This window comes from Gallus gallus, chromosome 6, assembly GCF_016699485.2.
Source record: "Gallus gallus isolate bGalGal1 chromosome 6, bGalGal1.mat.broiler.GRCg7b, whole genome shotgun sequence".
Lineage (NCBI taxonomy): Eukaryota > Metazoa > Chordata > Aves > Galliformes > Phasianidae > Gallus > Gallus gallus.
Window position 1 is genome coordinate 9585716 of NC_052537.1, and position 23981 is coordinate 9609696.

The window sequence follows — 23981 nt, forward strand, 5'->3', positions numbered from 1 at the left end:
CAGTGAGCCCTGATGCAGCTTCTCAGTGGGTCCTCAGCTCCTTTTGGCACATTTTGTATGATTTTTATTTTATTAAGGCAAATAGGTAACTAGAGAAAAATGAATAATTATTTAGCGATCAGCTCGTCAGTTACAGCTGAAAAGGATTCTGATCAGTCAGAAAAGGCATCTGTGAGATTTAAAATCTGTAAAATAGATTTATAATGGAATAAGATAGTCAGTGCCCTAAATATAGCAGCTGCTGCCTCCTCCATAATTCAGTGTGAACAGTAGCTAGTTAGTCCTGCCAAGGGACTGCTTTTTGCTGAAGCATCGTGTTGGTAATACAGATATGAGAAATACTACTGCTATACAGTAATTTCAGACGCTCTGCAAAAGCTATTTAAAATCAGATAAGAATTAACTGTTCACGTAGAGGAAAGGAAATGTAAGAGCTATCTACAGTAACTACTCTCAAGGAAAAGAAATGCATTGTGAGTGGGACAAAGCTAAGTAGGTTAGAGAAAGAAAATATGGCCATGTGTGTTATTGACGTGGCTGCATGGATGATGCTGTCATTGCAAGGTGCATTTGTGCATCTGTTCGAAACATTTGGTGTGAAACTGGTTGTCAGAAAGTCACGAGCCTGTTTTCACTGGTATAATCACTGATGTATTAATCACTCATCATAGCTACCTAAGCCAGGTCAAAAAAAAACCAAACACAACAGTTGTATTCTAACCTCATATAGAGTTTGAAATACATTTGGATAAATATAACTTGACTATTAGATATATAAAGTATGATGCGAGTTAAGGCAGTGCAAGAAGTGGTATATGGATTCTTCATAAGGATCTTGAATAGTTGTGGATCTTTGCTGTAGTTTGCCTACAAAGGCAGGAAAAGGCATCCTTAATTTCTGAAGAAGTTTTAGGAGAGCTGCTTTGCTGTACAGCGAAAGTTATCTTGTTGCATAAAATACCTGTGGTATAGCTAGAATGTATGACACTGCAAGTCAGTGTAACGAAATCTCTGTATGTCTGGAAAGCTCAACACTGTGCTTAGGAATTTTACATCCTGTAGTTTCCACCTGCTCTCCTATCCTTAATTTCTAGGGAGACATATAAGCATTGATGCACTGAAGCTGCCCTCTTCTGTTCCTTTTTAGTGCTAATGGCCACCATCGTGTATAATATACATAAAGAGATGTAAAATCAGTAGCTTCGAGGATAGCATTAATATTTAGCCAAGCTGCCGGCACTACGGTGAGAGCTGAGAGACACTTTTATACATGAGTGCTGACAAATGTAAGTCCTGTTTGGAATGTAATCTGGTCAGCTGTCCTCGTCTCCCAGCAGTATGTCAGCAGTGGTGATCTTGATGAGAAAAATGCTTTTTATTTGTTTTCCTCTGTTTAGTGGAAATTGCTGCATGACCTCAATGCAGAAAAGACGGTAATGACTGATGTTACCACCCCACCTAAGATTTGATGAGGAAGCAGTCAGGAAATTTTCTTGTATTTGCTACCCAGAATTTTCAACATGGACTTAATAATGTGGGACAGTTTCATATCCAACCTCCAAAACCCTGAGTTCAAAGAAGCTGGAAATTGTGTGTTATATAAATCATTTCATAATTTGTCTACTCCTTGATTTTATGCCATTTGGTAGTTCAAAGAGAAGGTTACGAAAAATCACTTGAGGGTTTGCTGTGACCGTGCTTAAAAGGGACATAACACTTCAGATTGTGTAGCTCATGGTGCTTTCTCCCCGGTACGCGTTTTCTTTGGAAATGATAGCACCTTAGAAAAGGAAGTTGAGAGGAGGAACCTACTGAACTTACTGCATGGTGGGGGGGGGGGGGGGGGGGGGGGTGGGACGACAAATACAAGTTATTTTAATTGTTAAAAGCTGTTAATAACAGCCTATGCTTACTGTATAGCAATCTTTTGCCCGTTGCTGGCCAGATTGTGTTTCTTTACAGGCAGAGCACTGGAGAACAGAAGCTGTGGCCCTGCAGGAGCAGCACATTGTCCCATACTGTGACTGTAGGCAGGGCAAGGCTGACTTCAAGTTGATTAGCTTTTATGTTCAGTAGCATCTTATTTTGACCTCTGTCTGCCTCTGTGAGCTGAGGGCAGTTTGCCTGCAGAGGAGCTCTTGTTCTGCTATGTCTTGCAGAACCATTAGAAATAGTGTTGGATGTGGTTTCAAGAACAACCATTAATATACCTCCTTACCAAAGCCAAAATCATCTTTACTAATCTCTTTTTATCAATTTTATTTATTTATTTATTGTCCAATGTGTTTAAAGTCTATGTATTAGGAATCCAGTCACTTCATAAGCAAGTTATTCCCACGCTGTACTGTTAGGAGGCTTTACCTTGTGTTAGCATGTATATTTACAGTACTATAATTTGGCCATAGTCTGTACATCTGGAATGACTAACAGGCTAATTGTTGCTTAGTAGCCCTGGTCATAATCCTACTCCATCAAATTATCTTAATGACATTCAACAACAGATTAAAATAATTAGTTATAGTTAATCCAATGGTTCAGTTTTTCTTTTATTGAATAATGCATTGCAGCATCAGTAAAAATGTCTCAGTAAGCATATATAATGTTATACCTTAAATGATGGATGGTTAAGATTGTGTTCATTCCACAAGACTTTGGACATCTCACATGACATTCTTCCCGTGATGAGCTGATAAACTTGAATACTGTTCTTGGTATTTCTCTGAATAAAGCCTACATCTGTTTCCATTGGGATAGTTCTTTTAGATGGAGGATTGAAGAAAGTCAGGAGGATAGTCAAACAGTTAATACTGATTGCTGGTGGGGTTGTTTTTTTGACTAAGCTGTTCTGAAGACGGTCAATTATCAGATATCCTGGACAACTACAGCTTTTGCAATATTGTTCTTGGAACGTAGTACATGTTAGAAATCTCTTCTGAGCAGAAACCATGTCTGAGCATTTTGAAACCATCTGGCAGTTCTGAGGCTTCCTATTGCAGTTGTGTTCAGAATAAGCCTAAAAGATAGACAACAGAGAGAGGGAGTGTTTGGAACAGCTGATTTGCCAGCAGTCACATTTCTGATGCTTAACTCAATTTTAGTACAAAACACTTTGCTGTTGTCACCATGAATCTTATGATTAGTTCTTTGCTCCTGGCAATCTTGGAATATTGAATATTGCTAGAAATGGAATTCAGACTGAAAGCCAAATTGTTGTCACATGGCTGCCATATACAAATGGACTGTGTGTTTCATGTAATATTCCTGTAATTCTTTTAATTAAGTTTTGGTATATTCTTACAAATGTGTTTGTTTTTGTATACTCATGCACCTGTGGAGACAATCACCAGCCACTGATTTCATTATCCCAATAGTAGCCTTTATTGATTTATTTAACGAGTAGAAGTTTCCTATTTACTAAAAACACTGTGCATTACTGCTCAGATCCAAGGAAACTTCACTTGCTGGATTCGGGCTCCAGTGAAGTATTTCAAAGAAAGAGTAAGGCAGTTAGTGTTTTCAGTTTTGTACAAAATCCCAATTTTCAGCATGACTTGGAACTAGACTCATGGCGAGCGACAAGCCATCTGATTAATCAGCAGAGAATTTGCAATCGTCAGCAATGCTTCGAGATGATCTAGGAAGGTTTGTTGCCATGTCTCCTTGTGCTTTCCATATATAGTACTTTGCCCTTCCTCTTCCCATCATCTCTGGCAGTTCATGAGAGGTCTGTGGTTTTACTAAACACAGAACCGTCTGTAGACTTTGTCTTTTGTTTTTTCCCCCTCCTAATTGGCTTCTAGTAGTTACTTTTCAAGCATGATGGTGTCAAGTCAATTTGTCCAGGAGTCGATTTTGTGATTTTCATCGTGATGATTATGTGTACGCTTCTTCCAGCTCACAGCTTTATTGCCCTAGGTTTTTTCAAAGGCTTGTTGAGGTGTTCTCCATGAAAAAAATAAACGTCATGGGTGTATGCTAGGTGGTGAAGGTTGCAGCAATGGGAGAGAAGAAAATAATAATTTAGCCAAATACTTTTATCTGGCTTAACTGAGGCTGTTCTTCCTGACCCTTACAGGATGGATGTAATGAAAACTGCTGCTCTCTTCAGTTCTTTATGATCTGGAGAGCATAGAGTGGTGTTGATGGCAAGAAGTTGCCTTGAAAAATTTTATCTGAGCTTCATTTTCATACAGTGGCTGATTATGGGATTTCTGTGATATTGTTGCAGTGGTTCTGCAAAATCATCTTTTGAGTCTCTCTAGGATACAGGTTGGAGATGTACCCTTTCACATGTACAATTAGTATATTGAAAAGGTGAGCTAATGCTACTGATGAGAAGAAATTGCTTGAGTTGCAGTGGTGGAAGCCCTGGATGATCTATTTTGGACAGGAAGTTCAGGTTTATCTACCAGTCTGTATTCCACCTGGTCTGAATTCTTCCTGTTCACAGGGGACAGGGTTATTCTGAAGAACAGTCTGCAGGTGTGCCAGGTCCAAGATAGTTAAAGGTTGGAGGAACTTTCGAATTTGAGCATGGAAACTACAAGTAAGGGATGAAAATGAAACAAAAAATGCCCTTCGGCAAAGCCTGAGATTAGCAGGGTGGAATGCAAATAATGTAACTGTACTCTGATGGATAAGGGAACAATACAGGGTTAAAAAGTGGAATTTAAAGTGGTTTTGTAGATAGCAGTTCACATTCTTTCTGCATACCGCTCATGCCATGCATGTAGCACTTACTTTAGCCCTTAATCCTGAGAGCCCCTTTGCCCTGCTGTGTGTCCTGGGGAGGCAAAGTGCTGATGGTGAAGTAATGGGAGCTGTTACGGATCTTGATAGAGTAAACACTGCAGCACTTTGGTGCGTGTATTTCATTTGGAATATCTGTAACATGCTGAATTTCACAGGTCACAGCAGGGCTGGTTTAGAGGCATGCTGTTTTGAAGTATTTGGAGACCTGTGAAATTACTTCGGGCTATCCTTTAAAAGTGGTCATATTTCAGTCTTTCAGATTTGATCTTAGCTACTCTCGAGGAAGAATAGGATGAGACTATGGGCGTTCTGTTCAGTCATTTGGAAAGCCCTTAAAGAAACATTCTAAACATTGTTAACAGAAGTGACAGGATTTCCTTTCTTAATTCTGCAGAGCTTTAGATTATTTGGGGTTGATGGCAGATGATTAGTCTTGTCAAAGTTAAGCAAAAAATAGCTACTTGAAAACAACTAAAGGATTTGCAGGTTTTGTAGCTACTTTCTCTTCAGGAGCAGTATATTATGAAAGAGCAGAAATAAGACTCGGGAAAAATAAAAGTATTTTAATCATGTTGCGTGACCTTGACTTAAAATATGAAGGATTGTTTTTCTCTCCTTATTTTTTTAATTTTTCTTTATTTTATGCTTCTGCCTATGGATTTCTAATTATGTGGCTGTTTTCTAATAGCAAATGAACTGGGCTGGCAGCGTTTGAATTGTAGTATAGCAAACGTAGTATTTTCATGATGGATGTTGGTTCTGTACCCAGATGATGCTGACTCTTTTGTAACTAGGACATGATTTATTTATTTAATTTGCTGTGTCTGTACGTTCTCGGTAGCCGTGACTCTGATAATTGAAGTACAATGAGTAAATGTACTTTTCTCGAAGTAGTAACTTGGTGGAATCTAGATCCGTAGATGTGAGGAGTGTGACGCTGGGGGGATGTCTTAGAGGAATGGGGCAGTTTGTCTGATGAGGTTCATTTCTTTCACTGTATTCAGTCTGCATCTTTTCTGACTTGGCATGTGAACCTGCAGCCTGTGGGACCCAGAGAGCCGCTTCCTGCACTGCTGGGTACTGTATATAGCCTTTGTAATACATGCAGTTGAACTGCCAATTTAAAGTCTTGGTTGAGGCACACATTAGCTATTTTTTAGTGATTAGGAAAGGATTTTAGGTATTTATGTTCTGTACCTCAGATACAATCACTGCTTTCTGAGATATATGAAGTCCCAACCACTGAGGACTCCTTAGGTGTGAGCAGCGTAAGCAGAGATTGGTAATTATGTCAACCGTTTCTTCTCTGAAAGAATGCCTGAAATACTACAGAGCTATGTCCTCTGTTCTGGTGGGCTTCTTATACCTTTACCTTTCAGAACTGTCTGAAATATCATCCACTGCAGTTGCAGGAAAAATTCTATCCTTCTTGTAAAATCTGGATCAGTAGTTCCAGATCATTGTAAACTATTTCAGCTTGTCTTTCCCATACTTGGGAAGATATTTATATTGTCTGTATCTCATGTCAAACCATGTTTTTCTTTCTGCTGAATTCTGCCATGTGTTGCTTTGTTTGTAAGTTGCTTCCAAGCCAGTAATCATAAGCGCTCCATCTGGTTTGGGAGCAGAGTAGTGATGATGTAAAAGGACATTTCCACTCTTCTGTTTAAAAGAGCCCTCCATCTGTACCAAATCTGCCATTTAACTGAGATTGTAAAGGGCTTTTGTTAGGTGTTTCTTTTTCAGAGAGGGGAGGAGATTGTTTAGATTATGATTATTTTTTTTCTTGCATATCTACTTAGTACAGGACTGTGTCCAAGGCCCTTTCTCTTTTCCAAGCTAAGAACAACTGTAGGAATGTGCAGGTCACATAATTCAGGATGCAGACTAACTAAAGGATTCTGAATTTTTTTTTTCCCAGGGTCTGTAACAAATTGATTTGCCATTTGTATTGAGCCTTTCTGTTATTACCCTTCATTAATAGCATGCGAGATCTCATCCTGAATTCTGTAAAACTGTTCCACAAGGTTAAAAAAATAGTGTCACTATGATTTATGACACGAGCTGTCAGAGCTGAATTGATGGAGGGGAGCGTGCTTAGATGACTTTTTGGTGCTGCGAGCTCTTAATTTTTCTTTGTGCTGTTCTTTTGTAAGTCTGATCATTGCCCTTTTAAAATTAATGGAGAGACAATCAGGCATCTTCTCTTGTCACAACCTGACCTAGGATTGTTAATAGGCAATGATCTGGGCCAGTCATCCACCGATCTCATCAGATGTGTGTGAAGTGGAAGAGCCAGGAGCTGGTGAGCTGGAGGCAAAGGGGCTGTGGCAGTTGGCACAGGCAGGCCATGGGCAGGGATGTGCTGGGGAGTGGGCTGCTGCCCAGACCCTGCTGGCAGCAGGCGCAGGATGGGGGCCAGGGGTGAGTGGCTCAGCCCCTGGGTGAACCAGACCTACAGAGGTTGCTGAATCCTTTTCCAGAAAATTTTTGTTGCTCCTTTCCAAGGAATTGGTGCTTTGTCTCTGGGAGAGCTGCCAGGTTGCCAGTTATTTGTCCCTAGTCACGGTACCCAGCAGGGGCTGCAGTACAGGGGAGCCTGGTGGCGAGGGCCGCCATGCCACAGTGGGCCCTCTGCTGAAAGGGCTCTTGTGAGCATCCATAAAACGGCCCAACTTAAGACTTCCATTGCCACAAAGAACCGCTCTGCAAGTTTTAAATGCCATATGATTCCCTTCAATCCCACTATGGAAATAATCAAATTTCCTTTTTTCTTGCTCTAGAGCAAGTTTTCAAAGGCAATGGGAAGGTGTTTATGCACCTTGTTCCTTCACTCAGAACAAGCCTCTCTTCAGTTAGAAATGAAAATTCAACAACGTGCTCTTGGGTGTCCAGAATTGTGACATTTCATTTTAACGTTTTGAAATAACTCTCAGTCCTCAGAATACATAGTGACTCTAAATTCAGCTTTCGAAATTGGATTTTTCAGGATGCTGCGTATTGTTGGGGTAGCTCACAAGAACACTGTCGCCACAGTAGCATGATTGAAATCCCTGCTGCAGGGAGCTGTGCCACAGATGTGTCAGGGAGGTAAAGTCATTCGAACTGACTTGGTCATCATCTTGTACTTAAATCGAGGTGGAAGGCTCCTCCACCCCTGCAGACTGCTGTTAACTTCAGTTAACAGTGTTTAGTCACTGGCAGAAGTGGATCTTAGTCATAGATACTGAAATGCCATAAGCACAATTGTGCAGAAGCAGAGTGTAGTTAGTAATAATTAGAGAGCATTGTCAGTGACGTGAATGAAGTCATTCCAGGCTAGATCACCTGAGTGTGTGGCCCACGTTATTATTTATCAATACATCTAGGCCCCACATCTTTCGCTTTCCGAAAGACTGCACAGATAACTTGCAACAAGCTCTGCATTATAACCAAAGAGCAATGAGCTGCTGCCTTGTGGCTCAGTTTGAATTGATGCAGACACGGAGAAACGTTTCGTGGAAATCTGAAGTTATTCTCATGAAATTTTGTATAGAGATTATTTCTGTATTTGTGGGTGAAGCACTGGACATATCTTGTCTGACAAATCATAACGGCTTGATTATTTTTGTCCTCATCTTACCCCTTGTTCTGCTGTACCAGTGTCGGGGTACAGCCCGTGGTGGGTTGTCACACAGGCAGGGTGGATCCAAGCAGCGGTGTGTGCTGTGCAGGTGCCTGCGGTGGGCTGAGGATGGGTAAACATTTCCTTTCCTCACAAGAACTGCAGGGAAGCATGCAGGTAAATTCCTGCTGTTGGCAATAGCTTCCATTGTAAAGGAAAAGGTCTGCTTTGCTGAAATTGTGGACTTCTTCCATCCCTCTGAAACAAAATGGTTTTGTTATTGATACAGCTTTTTAGCTCTTTTGGAGCCTGAAGTATATAGAAACCAGCCTTCTAGTTAGGAAAATAGCCTCTAGAACCAGCAATGTAAATCTATAACAATTAGTCATCAGAAAATCTGAATAAATATAAAATTACCATGGAGTAGGAGGCTGGCATATGTGGTATTCAAAACACACAGAGTGTAAAATGGTGTTATTGTTTCCTTTAGAAATAGTTCAAAGTAGTCTGCATTAGAAAGAGCTGATAAGCAGAATGACAAAAGCTCGTTTCATGAGTGATTCCAAGCAGCAGTGGTTTTCTGATCAGCTGATGTTGCAGCTATTTTGGGTATTCCACAGATCATGATTGCATGCACGGGGAATGATTGGAGGCTGCAAATATGGTAAGTGAGCCAGGAATCCTGGGACACGCTCTGTTACTAACTTGATAGTCTTACAATCACTTGTCCTTTGCCATTTAAATAGCCAAGGGAATACTAACAAGTTGCTGTGCTTAGTTCTTAAAAAAAAAAAAAAAAAAAAAAAAAAAGAGAGAGAGAGACAGAAAGAAAAACACTTCCTGAGGCTGCTATTTTTAGCAGTTGTGCAGTATCCAAAATGTTAACTAATTGAATCATCAAGTTTCATATCTGGCCACAGAAAATGGCAGTGGAAGAGGGAGAATGCTTTCCAGAACAAGTAAGCATTTGAAGATTCTGCATTGAGTGAAATCTGTGTATTGAGTTTTTTTTTTTTTAGATGAGTGTTTTAAGTCTTTGTATGAAACAAAAGAGTGGATGTAGGAAGAGGTATGTTTAGGCTTGCGTATGTTGTGCTCTGACACTCGGGTTATGGTATAGGCTGCTGCAGCAGCAGTCAAATGGTACATGGGAGTATTTGTTCTCTCCTTCTGAATAACTGCATTCTGTTCAGGGCACTCTACAGATAAAGGCGCTTATTAAATTACAGAAACATTTTGTAACGTTCTGTTCTGTGGTCGGAGCCTTAACTAACCTGGGTGAACGTAACAGTTTTCTTCACTGAAATGTTTTAGCCAATCTTGCATATTTTGGATAAAACGGTAACAATAAAAAGCCCAGTGTTAAGTACATTTTTAATGGGTATTTTGTCAAATAACGCAGCTGCTTTACTGATAACGCATAGGTCAGTTAAACTGAAAAAGGAGCATGCTACTACTGTGCTGGTAGTGACCTGTAAGGAGGCACCCGGATCGCTCTTACTCTCTGGGGTAGTCCCAGTGACCTCCAAGGTGCTCCCTGTGTGCTTTAAAAATTCCTGCTGTGAGTAAGCTGCTGTGAAATGGCATCCCTGTGCCCTGGGAACTGGCCTGGATTGAGTTATTCACGGCAGTTAAAGAGCACGAAGTTACAGCAACCACTGTTGATGCAGCTTTGCTGGAGAACTAAAATACAGGTTCCCGAGAAAGTGTGGTATCCTGTTATTAATACTGATGAGTGCCAAGTTTTCTGGAAACATCAGTCAGTGGCAGTATTTTCTGTAGCTGGAAACATTAATGATGATAGCACCCAGCAGTTTATTAGCTAATTTCCATGTCAGCAACAGCTTTGTGCTCAGGAATAATGCTGTAGTGAATTCTCTTAAGTATGTACGGTTTGGTTCACCTCCTGGCAACAGAGAACTGGGTTGTTGTTCCCTGCTGAAATCTATCTTGGAAATGCTGGGCATTTTCTGGTGATACTCCCCTTGTCTGAAAATTCATTGCCACCAGGAATTAAAAAAATAAGACAACATTTATTCCAGGGTTTTTCTTTGTGAAACGACTCTCTCATAGGAGAAGGTTTTATTAGATTCTGATATTTTATGGCACTTGATTAAACTCTTCTGTTTTTCAGTCCTGCAGATATTATTTACGCTCTTCTGTCTTTTCACACAGTATTATCAAACGTCTGATAATAAACCTTTTTTCTGATGCTTTATATGAACCTCAGCAGTACAGCCCTCAGTGCAACCCTGACGGTTGGTGTGTCACAGCTTGCAAAACAGAGCGAAGGGAAATGCTGCAGCCCTTGAGCCATGGGCCGACATTGTGTGGTCTGCAGCTGTGCTGCAGCACGGCACCGTTGCCATTGCTTTATGGGGTTTTGGGCTTAGAAACTGTTGCTTCCATTAGTATATGGACTGCTTGCCCGTTGAAGGTGTAGTAGCTGTTAGAAATGGAGTTCAGCTATGGAGAAGGGGTGCAGAATATATTTGCAAGTGTTCTGGTGGCGATGCTTATAGTAGATTCTAATTCTCATTCCATGTATATATAGATCTCCTATAGGTTGTCATGTGTGTTTTAGGTGTAAGGGAGAAATGTGATCTACGTCATTACTTGTTTATCTTGTAGATTTGCTGTTCAGAAGCAATATTGTTAATTAACACTGCATACCGATGGCTTATTCTCTCATCAAATGGTAGAGGAAATTCCTATAGGGCTGGTAGATAGCAGTTGGCCATAGCCTATTTCTGTAAGCATATAATAAGCTACTCTTCACTTTAATGCTATAAGTAAAAGCTAATTCTAAATTTATGCTTATTAAAATACTGAGAGGAAAGCTTTTTAGCCCAGTTTGAAAATTGTTTACTCGTTCGGGAGATACAATTACTTTGATTAAACAATATTATTTTCCAAATATATAAACAGCGCTGATTCTCAAGTGATAACAAACTCATAAGGTTAAGGAGAAGTAAAATGTTCAGGCAGTTCTGTTACTTTTATTTTTGTCAAAAATCTTGAAGCACTTCCTTTGATGTTCAGGTCATTGGCGTTCTCCTAAAGGACTCCAAACCTTTAGTGCATAATGGCTTTGAAGGGCAGAATCATGCTGGTTCAGTTCTGCTACTGCAAAGCGACCGTGCAGAAATGGCACCTTCAAATCTGCAGTGGATTCCTAGCTTTAGTGGTTCCACTGATTGCATCTCGTTGGCCTAGGCCGTATATATTTCACAGTGAATCTACAAAGAGGTGTCAGGATAGACTGTTCTGAGAAGCGCTACAAGCTCTGCTAAGGTAGACTGCTGTTACAAAGCTCACGTGATGCTTCTAACCAGCCCTACAGAACTGACTGTTAACACAGTTGATGTGCTGTGTTGCAAATCTTGCCCCAGAAGCCCTCTTAGTACCTGAAAGCTTTTTAGATAACTCCCTCTGATCCTTCTGATTCTGTCATGTGGAGCACATGGGGGTTTTCCAACCAAAGACTCCTTAACAAGGTATTGAGGTGTGTAAATTGGAAGAGATTCTTTGCTTCTGAGGTTATAACCCCTACTGGCAAACCTCTAATGGTTGTTGGCACTCAGAAACCAGTAGAGGTTTGTGAATCCTATGAGAATCCTGAGCAGACTATCAAAGCTTTTAAACCATAGTAGATAGGCTTTGCAAGTAGCCATTCAAATGCCTCCTAACTTCCAAGGCAGAATTATTTTTGTTTTGAATGAAGGATACAGTCAAAAGTGAGCATGAAATGGAAAGAGAGAAACAGAGCAGGAAACTTCCAGCTCCTAGAAAAGCTCTTAATAGCTTGTCTAGCTACAGAAGAGGTTAGGTAACCTGTTTACAGTTTATAAAGCTCATTTACTACAGTGTTATAATGGAATAGTTTAGGGAATAGTTGTGTTATGCATATAGCTTGCTCTGTTTAATTACCAGTAACTTCCACGTCACTACAACTGACTGAAGCATATTTACATAGTATTTTTGCAGAGAACTCATTTTAAGTGAATAAAATCTCTCCTTAGAATTAGCAATATTACCTGACTTAGGCTCATACTCAGGTTTTTTTCCATTAACTTCAGAGGGGTGTGTCTGAAATTACAAATAAGTGCACTTTAAAAATGTTTTGAAGAGGATTGCTGATTGTTTTTTTCCTCACCTTTCTTGATCTTGATTGTAAAATCAGGTGCACACAGAGAACACAAGGTAGACCAACTCATGCCTCTGTTATCTGAACAACGTGACTTTGGTGTGGAAATGGCTTTAAATTTGAGCCTAGGATGTGCTGAAATTCCTTCCATGCTCACTGGGTACTCAGTTTCTGAGAGAGAAAAAATAGCAAAGAGTAGATCAATGGCATCTCAGCTACCTTGTCTTATGAGTTGTTATCTGAGGTGAATATAAACATAAGAAGAAACCCTCCAAGCACATCCAGCTCTTCTCTAGCTCTTTGTGACTGCAGTAGCAGTTATGAAAGTCAGTGATTTTATTTTATACTTGTAAGTGCATGATAACAAAACTTCAGAGAGTAAGAGATGAGTCATTACAGACCCAGGAGTTGCTTTTCAGAGTTTGGAACAAACTTTCAGAAGCTGAAGCTGTCAGACTAAAGAATAAATCTTGAATTTTAGATGCAGAAATCTTTTTGCCCTTAACTATACTGGATGCTTTTCATTGACATATCTGAGTTGATCACAAAGAGCAGGATTCTTTGGCTGTTTGCTCACTCCCAATGCAGCACAGGGATTCACTGGTGAAAATAGCGATTACTCTGGTTTTGTGCTCTTGAACAGTGTGTCCCAATTGACTTTGTCATTCAAGTTTGTATTTTAATGCAGGGCAGTCTGACAGCTGAAAAGTCAGTACTGAAAGCATCTCCATCTTCTCATTAAAAGACATTTGTGTATGGTTTTTTATGCAGATGTACATTGATTTGTAGTCCTTAAAAATTTGGATTTTCTGATGTGCTATTAATTTAGCACATGCATGCTTGTAAATGCTTTTCATAAATTCTTTAGAGGAAGCTGACACATAAAAACTATGTTTCAAAGTCTCAAAACTTCATCTATACAGTGGCAGTGAAGATATTGAGTTACATGGACCTTTGCCTGCTGTCCAAACACAGGCCTTATGAGATTCTTTCGATGCAGTTCAAGTGCTTTCTGTTGGGCTTTCAGACATTGATTTTGCTAGAACTCCAGGTAAATTGTTCTGAATTTGTTGAATATCAGTGATGACAAGTAATTGTGGTGACAGGTAACAAGGAGACGATATCTTGAGGGAGATTTTCAACATGTATAACATTTGAATGTAACATTCATGTAATGGGGATGTTGGGCAAGTGTTTCCCATCTTAGTCTGTATGTCTCTTGTGACTTGGAAATTACACACTTTGCTCTTTGCAGAAACTGAAAAGTATAACAGCTACTTTCCATTTCCATCCTGTGTTTGAGTTCCCTTAGGAGACAGTCATTAAGGCATTTAAAGACAGTTGGGGCTGTATTAGTCTCATCACTGGCTAGATTTAGTGTCTGCTGGAGAAGACCACATGCATAAAGTCTAAGCAACTAGTGCAGTAGGAGGGGTGCGTTAGAGGTGCAGTTTTACAGGAGCTATTTGTCATTACACACAAACCACTCACTCTAGACCTCTAGATACTGCTAGAGGTGGTCATGAACCGGAAACTGTGAAATTTCGTTGTGTGCACCAACCTGAATGTCTCTGGGTCTGGATCCTTTTCAGTCACCTGCTCCCACACAGGGGGCTCATTTCCAGTGGTAACTGAGCACAGATTCAGCATTTGGCAGAGACAGCTAGGATTTTGCAAGTGATCTTGACATTGATGTGTACTAAATCTTTGTGTCAGCCTTATTTTGTCTTATGGTCCAACAGGGAAAGAGACTTCTTTTTCTTGGATGTTTTTATGTTTTGATTGAAGATTTCTAGAAGCTAGGAGCTGAATCTTAAGTTCACCTTTTAAGCTCCACTTAGGACTTAAATGTGTGCAACTGTGAGTAAAAATTTTATTCTCTCTACCACCTTGTTAAATTGACTGTTGCTCAGAGGTGGAGACTGTTGTTGCAAGTACAGTTGGTTATGGAGTCAGATACAGTTGTGGCAGGAATGAGATATTGTAGTCTGACCAAGAAGAAGGGTTTCACGCAGCCTGAAAACTCTATTTTTTTTATCTTATGGAAATCAGATCATAGTTATATAGCTAGAATAGGATTGGTTATGGGAACATAGTAAATAGTAAAATATTTTGGCTAATTTATCGTGTGCAGTACAATAATACGATCAAAGAAAGCTGATGCTTAAGTTGCATGATGGGGCAAACAAGTAGAGGGATTTGTTTGGTATTTGACAACAGTGACATGATTTCTCATTCGGCAGTCAAATTCAAAGAAGGTAGCTTTTCTTAGCCAAAGGATGTATCCTTTGAATTGTCAGGCAGTAGGAAAAAAGCGTTTCCTCTTGCCCTGTGGTTGTATTTAGGGCTGGGATCCCAAGAGCATCTCTCTGAAGGATAATTAAAAGCAGAACTGCAGATAGCAGTTGGCCCCAGGCTGTCACGTTCTTATCAAAAGAAAACATGTATGGCAGTGTGGTACATAAAGCTGTAGCTGTTTGCACAGAGAGCAGCATTTTATCATCCAGTCCAACCAACCTCCTTTCTGTTGAAGAAGATACAAGTGAAATTTTCTCATGCGTATATAGTTATGAGGTAGTAGGGAGAATGGGTGAATAATCTCCTGTAGAAGATCACATGGCCTGTTTATGTCTCTTGGTTCAGTCATTGCTGTTAACTGGCCAGTACAATTTAACTGAAATAAAATTTCATCCTTGTCCAATTGAGTGTAACATATTTGCCTGAATAAAAGTTCTTAATTAACATAAGAACAAAATTTTAATATATGCTGAGGACCTTGTTTGCAGTGTATGCTTCATACTCATCAGGGCCTTGCTGGACCTTGCAGCAAAGAAAAAAATCTATCAGTTTCAGTAAGCCCACTCTTATCAAAATAAGTGGAAATTGTATCATCTGTTTTCTCAGGTCATCTCATGCTGCTGCAGGACTAGTTTTACTGAGCATGTTTCCAAATGGAAGTAACGTAAGTTCCTCACTTAAAATGAGGTCATTGCCTCCCCACACAACAAATGTTAGGCATGGTTAGCATCTTTTAGTTGGGACTCAAGCCAGAATGCATCCTGCTCTGGCACAATGGGAACCTGCTGGGGGTTTCCCTTCACAACAGCTACTGTTAAAGATGGAGTGAAAAACAAAACCCTGCTCTCAACATGGAAAAAAAGACTGGATTTTTAATCTGAAAAAGAAGCCACTGTAAGCAGAACACAAAGGGAAAAGAGATGAGCAGTAATAAAAATACCATCAGTATGGGAGAGGGGTTATGCACGTTGAAAATAATAGTCGTGGGGGTCCACTAAATGGAATAACTCTCTCTAGTCCCATGGAAAAGCCCAGCCTGAGACTGGGCTGACAGTCGATGTAACATTTGCTAACAGATTTTGTCTTTACTCACGATAAATAGCCTCTTATTTCTCCGGGAGCTCTTGGCAAAAAAGATACTGAATATTTATTAGCTAGTGTGAGTCAGCATCAACATTTTCTAGTTTAAAGTGGAAGCTTAAGGTAATATCCAACTGATTTAAAACTTAGTTTTTCCTATTAACACAAGTATTTTCAACACGTATAGCTGCTCTTCAGAACAGGGACATAGTCTCAGGCTTTACAGCTGTATGTCACCAGGACTAGAGGACCTTAGGGTAAAGAAGAGCTAGGAAACACAGCACTGCTGCCTGCACACCTTGTCCAGCCTCAGCTCAGCCCAGAGACAGCCCTGGGATGAGAATTGCTAAAATGAGCTCCAGGATGGGGAACCTGCTCTGGGCTGCAGGCCACCCGCATCCTGCTAGTTTGTCAGCATGCTTTGCAGTAGGGTTGAATTCTTACTCTGTGGTATGTGGAAGAATACACAAAATTAAAAATATGCACTGCTTAAAAGCTCTGTTCATTAGCCAGTCTGCATTTATGCATTTCTTAAAAGCAGAAGTAGTTCCTTTTTCTTCCAGAGAAATACAACAGGGGGGAAAAAGTGTTACCGTGCTGGTACTCTCATAAATCTGCTATTAATGAAATACCGTCTGATTGCCATTCCAGAACAAAGCACTGTGCACAGCATCTGAGGTGTACGTCTCCAAAAATTAAAACACTTGTAAGATTTGTGATTTTAATTTAGGCCTGGGTTTAAAGATTGAAAAGGCAACATCCATAAGGGAACACAACAGAGCTGTGGAAGGCTGTGTCAAATGCACAACAAGAAGGGCTGCAGTCTTTGTGGCTGAGTGCAAGAACATCTGATGTTTGGGCTGTTTTGATGTATGTCCCATGTCTGTTGTTCTCTTGATATTTGTCAAGACAGTGTAGAATCAAAAGCTCATTTTCATCTTCATTTCCTGTTGGGATTGATTACAAAAAAGAAGTGGGGAGGGGGAATCAGAATAGATTGCTAACATACAGAATACCTCTCTCAGGAATATTGAGATTTAAGTAATTAAAATTGGAAATTAAAAAAGAAAAAAAAGTTGTTTTTTTTTAGGTCCGTTGAGGAAATGTCCTATAGACATGCTGCCCGTGTGGGGCTTGTCTTTCAGATGCCAGTTAGTGTGGGGACATAAAGTTGGCTGTTTCAGAGCAGTGACCACCCCCCTAGGGAGCACTTACCTGCATGGGTGTCCTGGGGGAGACCTGGAAACCTAAGACCCCTTTTTTTGTTCCTCTTCTGTGTTATTTAATGTACATTTAAACAAAACTGATCATTTTCCAGTCTTTAACACAGGCTCCTAGGCATGATGGCAGTCCAGATAAATAATTACTGACATTATTGTTAGGCTTGTTTGAACTCTCAAGTCCTTCAGTGATTTGAGCTTCCGCTCTGATGCTGTTCCTGCCTATGCAGTACAGTGGCAATTGCAGGCTTTGTCGTAAACTCCAAGAGTATTTTGTTTTAAACAAAACAACGCCAATTGGAAATGGCACTTCTCCACTTAATTGTGGTATTTGAAAAATAAAAGGTAATCTTAAAAATTGAATTTAAGCTTTAAATAGAAATGTAAGGTTGGACTCAGAAATATCAGTGTTCTGGTTTGATGTTTTTGATCAATTTCTTTAAGATTCTGTTCTGAGAATCATGGCAGTGGTAGTTCAGGTGCACTGTGCCCCTCTACATTATTGTTATTAGGATAATATTAGAACATGATTATTAAGATAATATTAGAAATAGATTCTGTGTTAAAAAAAAAAAAGCTTTTTTCATTAGAAATCTAGGTGATTATTTGTGATGAGCTGTAATAAGTAAACAGAGAAAGCGAACTGCCGTTCTCTACGATAGGTTTGTTTGCCCTGGGTTTGGGGAAGGATGAGATTTGATTGGTTTGCTTTGGCTTCTACATTGAGAAGAATGTCAGTTGTAGCTGACTGTGTTCTTCTTGCATCTGGTTTTACTTGAAACTTTTCTGGGTATGGCTTGGTTGAAAGGATGTTGGAACTTAATACTGAGAAGTGACTGTAAGCTATAAAATGCATTTCTCCTGTCTGCAGTCAACAGTAGACACCACTTAGAAGCCCCAAGTCTTGGAGCAGATTAGGAATTTAAACCTTATTATTGTACTCTGGAACAGAAAATCATTTTGTCTTATGCAAGAGATCGCTTTGGATGCTCTGGAGACTGTCCCCACGAGCTGTTGATTGCAGTCACCAAACAATTTTGTTAAAACTGGTTTTGTTTACTTGCTTACTTGATTTGGAGAGGAGGTGACTGACCCCTATGCTCCAAGTTGCTTATGGTTTGTTGGTTCTTCTGGTCTTTGGAAATGAGATGCCTTTAAAACAAGGGTATTGAAGTCGTTTTGCAAGGTAGAAAAAACTTGTAAGACTGTTCTGAAATAATACCTTAGTCATAGGGAAACTGGAAGCTGGCAATGCTACTTTTAGGGAGGCTGGAATTGATGTTGAATGAAAAGAATGCTGGCTCGCTTTTCTCTCTGATATTATAGCTTGTTTCTGCTTATGGCTGAGACCATAACGGATGGAGAGAATCTCAGAAGCCTGACTGAACTTTTGCTTAGTTGTACAACTACAGTATGTTGTCCCGTCTGTGAAAATCTCCAAATTTCTATGTTTGGTGTCCTAGAAATTGTGAATTTTTCCCCAGCCTGAGGACTTGGGGGCTTTAGCTAAGGTCAGGAAAAACAGGTTTCCCTTTTTTGGCCCACAGGGATGTGTTACACCTGGCTGCTAAGGCAGCTCGTACAGTCTCGCACACGAGTTCACATAATGTTCGAGTAACTTGAAATCAACAGTGCAGAAACTGGGAGTGCCTCCTTAGACAGGCTGAGGTGTGGGTGATTTGAGTTGTTCCCAGCATGTAGCGGGGGTCGGTTTCTCTAGATGCTCCCAAGTTTTCTCTGCATGCCTGTGCTGCTTTTCCCTGCTGCTGCCCTCCTGCAGCAAGGCACTGGGTGGCAAGAGCCCAGGCTGCCCCTGAGCACGGCTCTGTGTCACTGGCCTGCTCTCCTACCTCCTGGGAGACCTGGCTGCTGGTGGTGCTTGTGTTGCTGGACAATTTGAGCAAAAAACTAATGTTTTGAGTGGTGATTGGCAAAGGAAGGCATTCTGTTTGTTTGAGGGCTTTCGGGAATAGATTTGTGCATCACTTAGCAGCACCTGAGCTTATAGCTTATTTGAAACATTTTTACGTTCCCACACTGGGAGTATAGCCTAACTCTTCTTACCATTAGGAGAAGTCCTTAAAAGACATGGGCATTGCTGCCCTGTACAGTGCAACAGCCATTTGCTGTTAACATGAATGTTAGCTATTTATCATTGCTTCTTTCTGCTTTCTCTCCCCCTGCCTGCATTTTTTTGAGCAGAAAGAAAGGTTCAGATGTGTCTGAGTGTTAGCAGTGTTTCTTGTCTCATGTGAATTGGTGTGACTGGCTGGAACTGATCTTCCAAAGCAAGACTCTCTGATGCATCCTTCCCCACCCAGAAGCAGCTGTAAACAGCTGATGTTAATTATCGTCCACCTGCTGACTGTGCCAAACAGACATGCCATTACGCTGTGACAAAAAAGGCTCCCAGTCTATTAAGCTCTCCCTCATACCTTTGGTAATGCTGATAAAATGCTGACCTGGTTTTTACCCCAGTGGCTGCTGTTGCTAAGCACTGAGAAAATGACCTGTCTCCTGTAATAATCTGCATTGCACAGTTCAGATGATCTTCCCAATGAGATTGTTTTCTTGCCCCTCTCCAGGCAGCTATTTTTCCCCATAGTCTTTACAGTTCTGACCGTGCAGCTTGTAGCAGCATCTTGCTTTTCATAGAGCCTAATTAAACATTGGTGTTGGAGGGCTGTTTTGTTGGAAGCACATCACAGAAATTGATTTGTAGTGATCAGTGTGGCGTACTTGGGAAATAATGATTTAGAGCAAAGAAGGTTATAAACCAGTAACTTACCATTGGAAGCATAATGCTATGTGCACAAAACACAGAAGAAAATGAAGAGTCCATAAGTAATAATTCTCCCTTTGAGAGAGAGCTTCTTGTGCTGAAAGCATTAGTGAAATAGCCTTGCAGCTTGTACTACTACAAAGAGGAAAGCAATCTTCAAGTAGCTTGCCATTTTGCTGTCATTATGCCCAAGATTGCTTCATCCTATACAAAAAAAGTAACTTCAAATGGACTTGGAGGCAGTGCTTGAACAGAACATCCAATTTACAGCAGATTAATTGACAGAAGTCTATAGCAAATCTAGAAAATGGAGGATGAAAACAATGAATCTAGGCTGGATGGGTAACTGAACATTGGGGCCACAATGTATTACATTTATCTCAGCCATTGCTGCTTTTATTTTTTTGCTATGAAGATAACTACCACACTTTTAGAACCTTAAAGGACTTAAAACACTTAAAGCTGTAGTGATGCAAGCCTGCCAAAAAAATGATACTGAGAAAAAACTGTGACAGTTCCTGGAGAAGAGGACACAAAAACATGTGTTAACTTCCCAGAATGGCAGGGGAAGCTGTGGTGCCGATTAAATCAAAGATTTGTCCCTCCTGAAAGCTAACCCAGTTCATTCCACTTGCTCCAAGGCAGGATCAGCATTATCATCCTTGGTGGATATTTGCATAACTTGTTAAAACCCTCTGGGGGATGGGAATTGCTTTCAGAGATCTCTTTCATGACTTAACCATCCTTTCTGCCATCCTGATGTTTAAGCTGAAGTCACAATAAAGAAAATGTGAAAGACCATCTTTAAAGGAAGATCTGAAAAATAATTAAAATTCTGTAAAGAAATAATGGTGTTGTGCCTAGGGATTTCTGATCACTGAAATGTGGACAAATACTGTAAATAAAATGTGCCGTAAAATGAGGGAGAATGGGGGAAACAAAACAATCACTGTTACGTGCCTCCACTTCTAGAACTATGTTTTTCATTCAAGTGGTCCAGTCCTTCAACACAGAGTATTTTGCTTTTTAGTCTGTCATGTGAGATCTCGCAGTAGCGGTCCAGTCTGTTCATTTTGACATTGAATGTGATGTGGCTCTCTTGGAAAGAGTGGGACGGTTTCCTTGGAGTCCTGTCCCGTGTCTCACCATGTTTGGCTGGGTACCAGATGTGTCCTTGGCTACAGCCTTGCATGTTGGTCACTGCTGCATAATTGCCATGTATTTGTGAAGCCCTTGTGCTGCCTTGTCAAGCAGACAGCCTACTTACACCAGAGGGAGTTTAATCTTAAGCAAGGAGGGCAGGGTTTGACCCATATTTGATAAGGCATTTTGAGATCTGTTCTTATCTACTTAAATGTATGCATAATACATTGCATCATTAGTAACTTCTTTGTCAAGAGGATATATTTTTACATAATGCTGTAATTTCTAACAGAATTTTTCCTTCTTTCTTCTAGTCGGACACAAATGCAAGTTACTTGAGAGCTGCTCGAGCTGGCAACTTGGAAAAGGCTCTTGACTACTTAAAAAGTGGAGTGGACATCAACATTTCTAATCAGGTTGAAAAATATTCTGATCAAATTTTCTGGATAAACGCCTCTCTCCTTTCTTGAATCTATCTATATATTTGCACTTAGTGTTAGCAATAACGTGTTTGATTTCAGATGAGTCGTGTTTGCATATCTTACCCAATTCAAACTTTTACCCCTTACCAAGACATCATTTCAATTCCACTTGGAGAACATTATGCTATTTAACATTATCTTTCATTCCATTTGTGTTAGATCATGTCTTGGGCAGCACATATTGCTAGTATGAGATAGAGCTAGTAGACCCCAGAGCTAGTATATCATAACTCAGTTCATACTCTTTTCTTGCAATTTATTTGTTATAAGGTTCACATAAGAATAATTTTTGGAAGCAGTCCTCTCACTGGGACGTGATTTTTTCAGCTCCTGATGTGTTATTTGCTACAGTGGAAAAGCTATGCCAGTCTTTTAAGTTGTATTTCTTTGTTTTCCTTTTTGTTTTTTGTTTTAAATCAGAATGGGTTGAATGCACTCCATCTCGCTTCCAAAGAAGGGCACGTAGAAGTTGTCTCTGAACTGATACAGCGAGGTGCCAGTGTGGACGCAGCGACAAAGGTCAGTCAGGCCCATGTGATTGTTCTCTTGGCCCCCCCTGATGCCATGGACGTAAGATGTCAGCCAACTAATTGCAGACATTACTGCAGCAATAATTACTTATTTTCCACTGGTTAAGTGGTCTCAAGTATTGTTAATAGGAACCTGCTGGGTTGTAGTGAATGCCAGAGATTACTAGGAATGTGATTTACTCAAAAAATTGTAGGTTTCTTTCTATCTTTTCTATAGTAACTTACCCATTGGAAGTAACCACTAAGAATATTTCAGGAAATATTGTATTTTAAAGTGGACTGCGTTCCTGATAGTATTGTTGTGTATTCAAGGTCAAGTTCTGTACTCTTGTCAAATATTGCTGTTTCTTATTTCAGAAAGGAAACACAGCATTGCACATAGCATCCCTGGCTGGGCAAGCGGAAGTTGTCAAAGTGTTGGTTACGAATAGAGCCAATGTCAATGCACAGTCTCAGGTAAAGTAATATTAGTTTCTCATTTGGGACTTTGAAGAACATTGCTGATGATAAAATCTTTCTCCCTTTCTGATGTTAGTATGTTTGGTAGATTCATAGTATTAATGCTGGCCCTTGAAAATCAGGTTTGATAAAGTCAGTATTAACTCTGAATTGCCAACCTCATTCACCAGCAGAAAAAGCTTAGAAATAACATCTCTATTCTAAGCTGACCAGGAGACACACAGACGCACACCCCTGGAGCTGAAGAAAGCAGAGCCACATCCGGGGGTGTTTGGAATATACTTGTATGGTTCTTTAACGTGCAGCACAGCAAAGCATTTACCCTTCAGCTTTAGATCTGCCCTCCAATGTGTCCTATGAGCTGCTAATTGTTTCAGAGACAGAAGAGATACTGATAAAACCAGAGAGTGGGAGAGAACTTTTTCAAATGACAGAGATCTTGTTTCGTGTGATTTAGTGTCCGAGGCTTAATTGAGACCTTCCCCTTTCCTTGTATGAGTAGATACCACAAGCATACGCAGAGCTTTTAAGTTCAGTGACGTCCTTTGAAAGAACATTTACTAAGTATAGGAAAGTACAGGAAATCTGAAAAAAAAAGAAAAACAATGTTGGTGTTAAAAGAAAAGCAGAAAGAAACAGGAAAACACTCTGGCTTAAAAAATGTGTAAACCATTGACTGTTGGAAACGAGAGGTGGCTATGTCACAGGTCCTGTCCTGTTCATGTTCTCCCTGCTCATGGGTGAGTGTCAGAGAAAGAAGATCAGATTAGTAGGTAGTATTGTCATCTGGCCCGGTATTCCTATTCTTCCATACTATGAAGGTTTGGACGTGATAGACAATGTTTGGGAAGAAAAGGAAACCCAGGTGCAACAGAATTTGAACGTAAAGAGTAAAATAGCTGTAATAGTTTCAATTAGAATTTTCTAAGTTTGTTAGGTTGTAAAACAAAGCAGAAACATTTCCATTGATTTTCCTGTTGGAGAAAAGGATCTTTTCTGATTGTGATTTAGAACTTGTGTATTCAGCCCTGAAACTAAAAATAATCCAGGATTGTAAACACCTTATATAACAGCATTGTCTGTATACCCTAAGGTTTTGCCACATGTTACCCTAATGTTGGTAATGTGAGAATAATGGATTTTCTTTGCCATTTGACCTCTGATGTATATTGGCCATTCTACACCAATACCTGGGAGTGTGGCATTCCAACTGGGATCAGTCTTCCTGAGGAGGCCCCTGTGATCCCTGGAGCTCCCTGTTAACTGTCCCGGGAGCAGCTTTATTTGTGGCTCTGAGCGTAACTTAAACTTTTCTAAAGCTTGTAATAACATTCTGCTGATTTTTATGTACCCACAGAGAGACACCCCCCCCAAAGTAGTTTTTTTTTGTTGTTGTAGTTGGTTTTTTTCAATACTGACCCTGTTTTATGTGAGCATGACTTTATTTCCTCTTCACTTGAAGGTAACAGCTCAACCCTTCTCAA

At 40.2% G+C, this 23981-nt stretch overlaps 1 protein-coding gene across 13 annotated transcripts in view; it reads left to right on the top strand.

Annotated features, from left to right (window-relative positions):
* ANK3 (ankyrin 3) overlaps window positions 1-23981 on the top strand; it is a 344913-nt gene that overhangs the window by 178188 nt on the left and 142744 nt on the right. For 11 of the 13 annotated variants that reach the window (XM_040702299.2, XM_040702301.2, XM_040702300.2 and 8 more), the window contains 3 exons: window positions 21341-21442; window positions 21929-22027; window positions 22396-22494. In XM_040702299.2, coding sequence (XP_040558233.1) covers window positions 21341-21442; window positions 21929-22027; window positions 22396-22494 — 300 coding nt within the window. Of the gene's footprint in view, window positions 1-8345; window positions 9021-9089; window positions 9316-21340; window positions 21443-21928; window positions 22028-22395; window positions 22495-23981 lie in introns of those variants that run through there. The other 2 variants (XM_040702303.2, XM_040702302.2) reach the window with 2 other exon arrangements.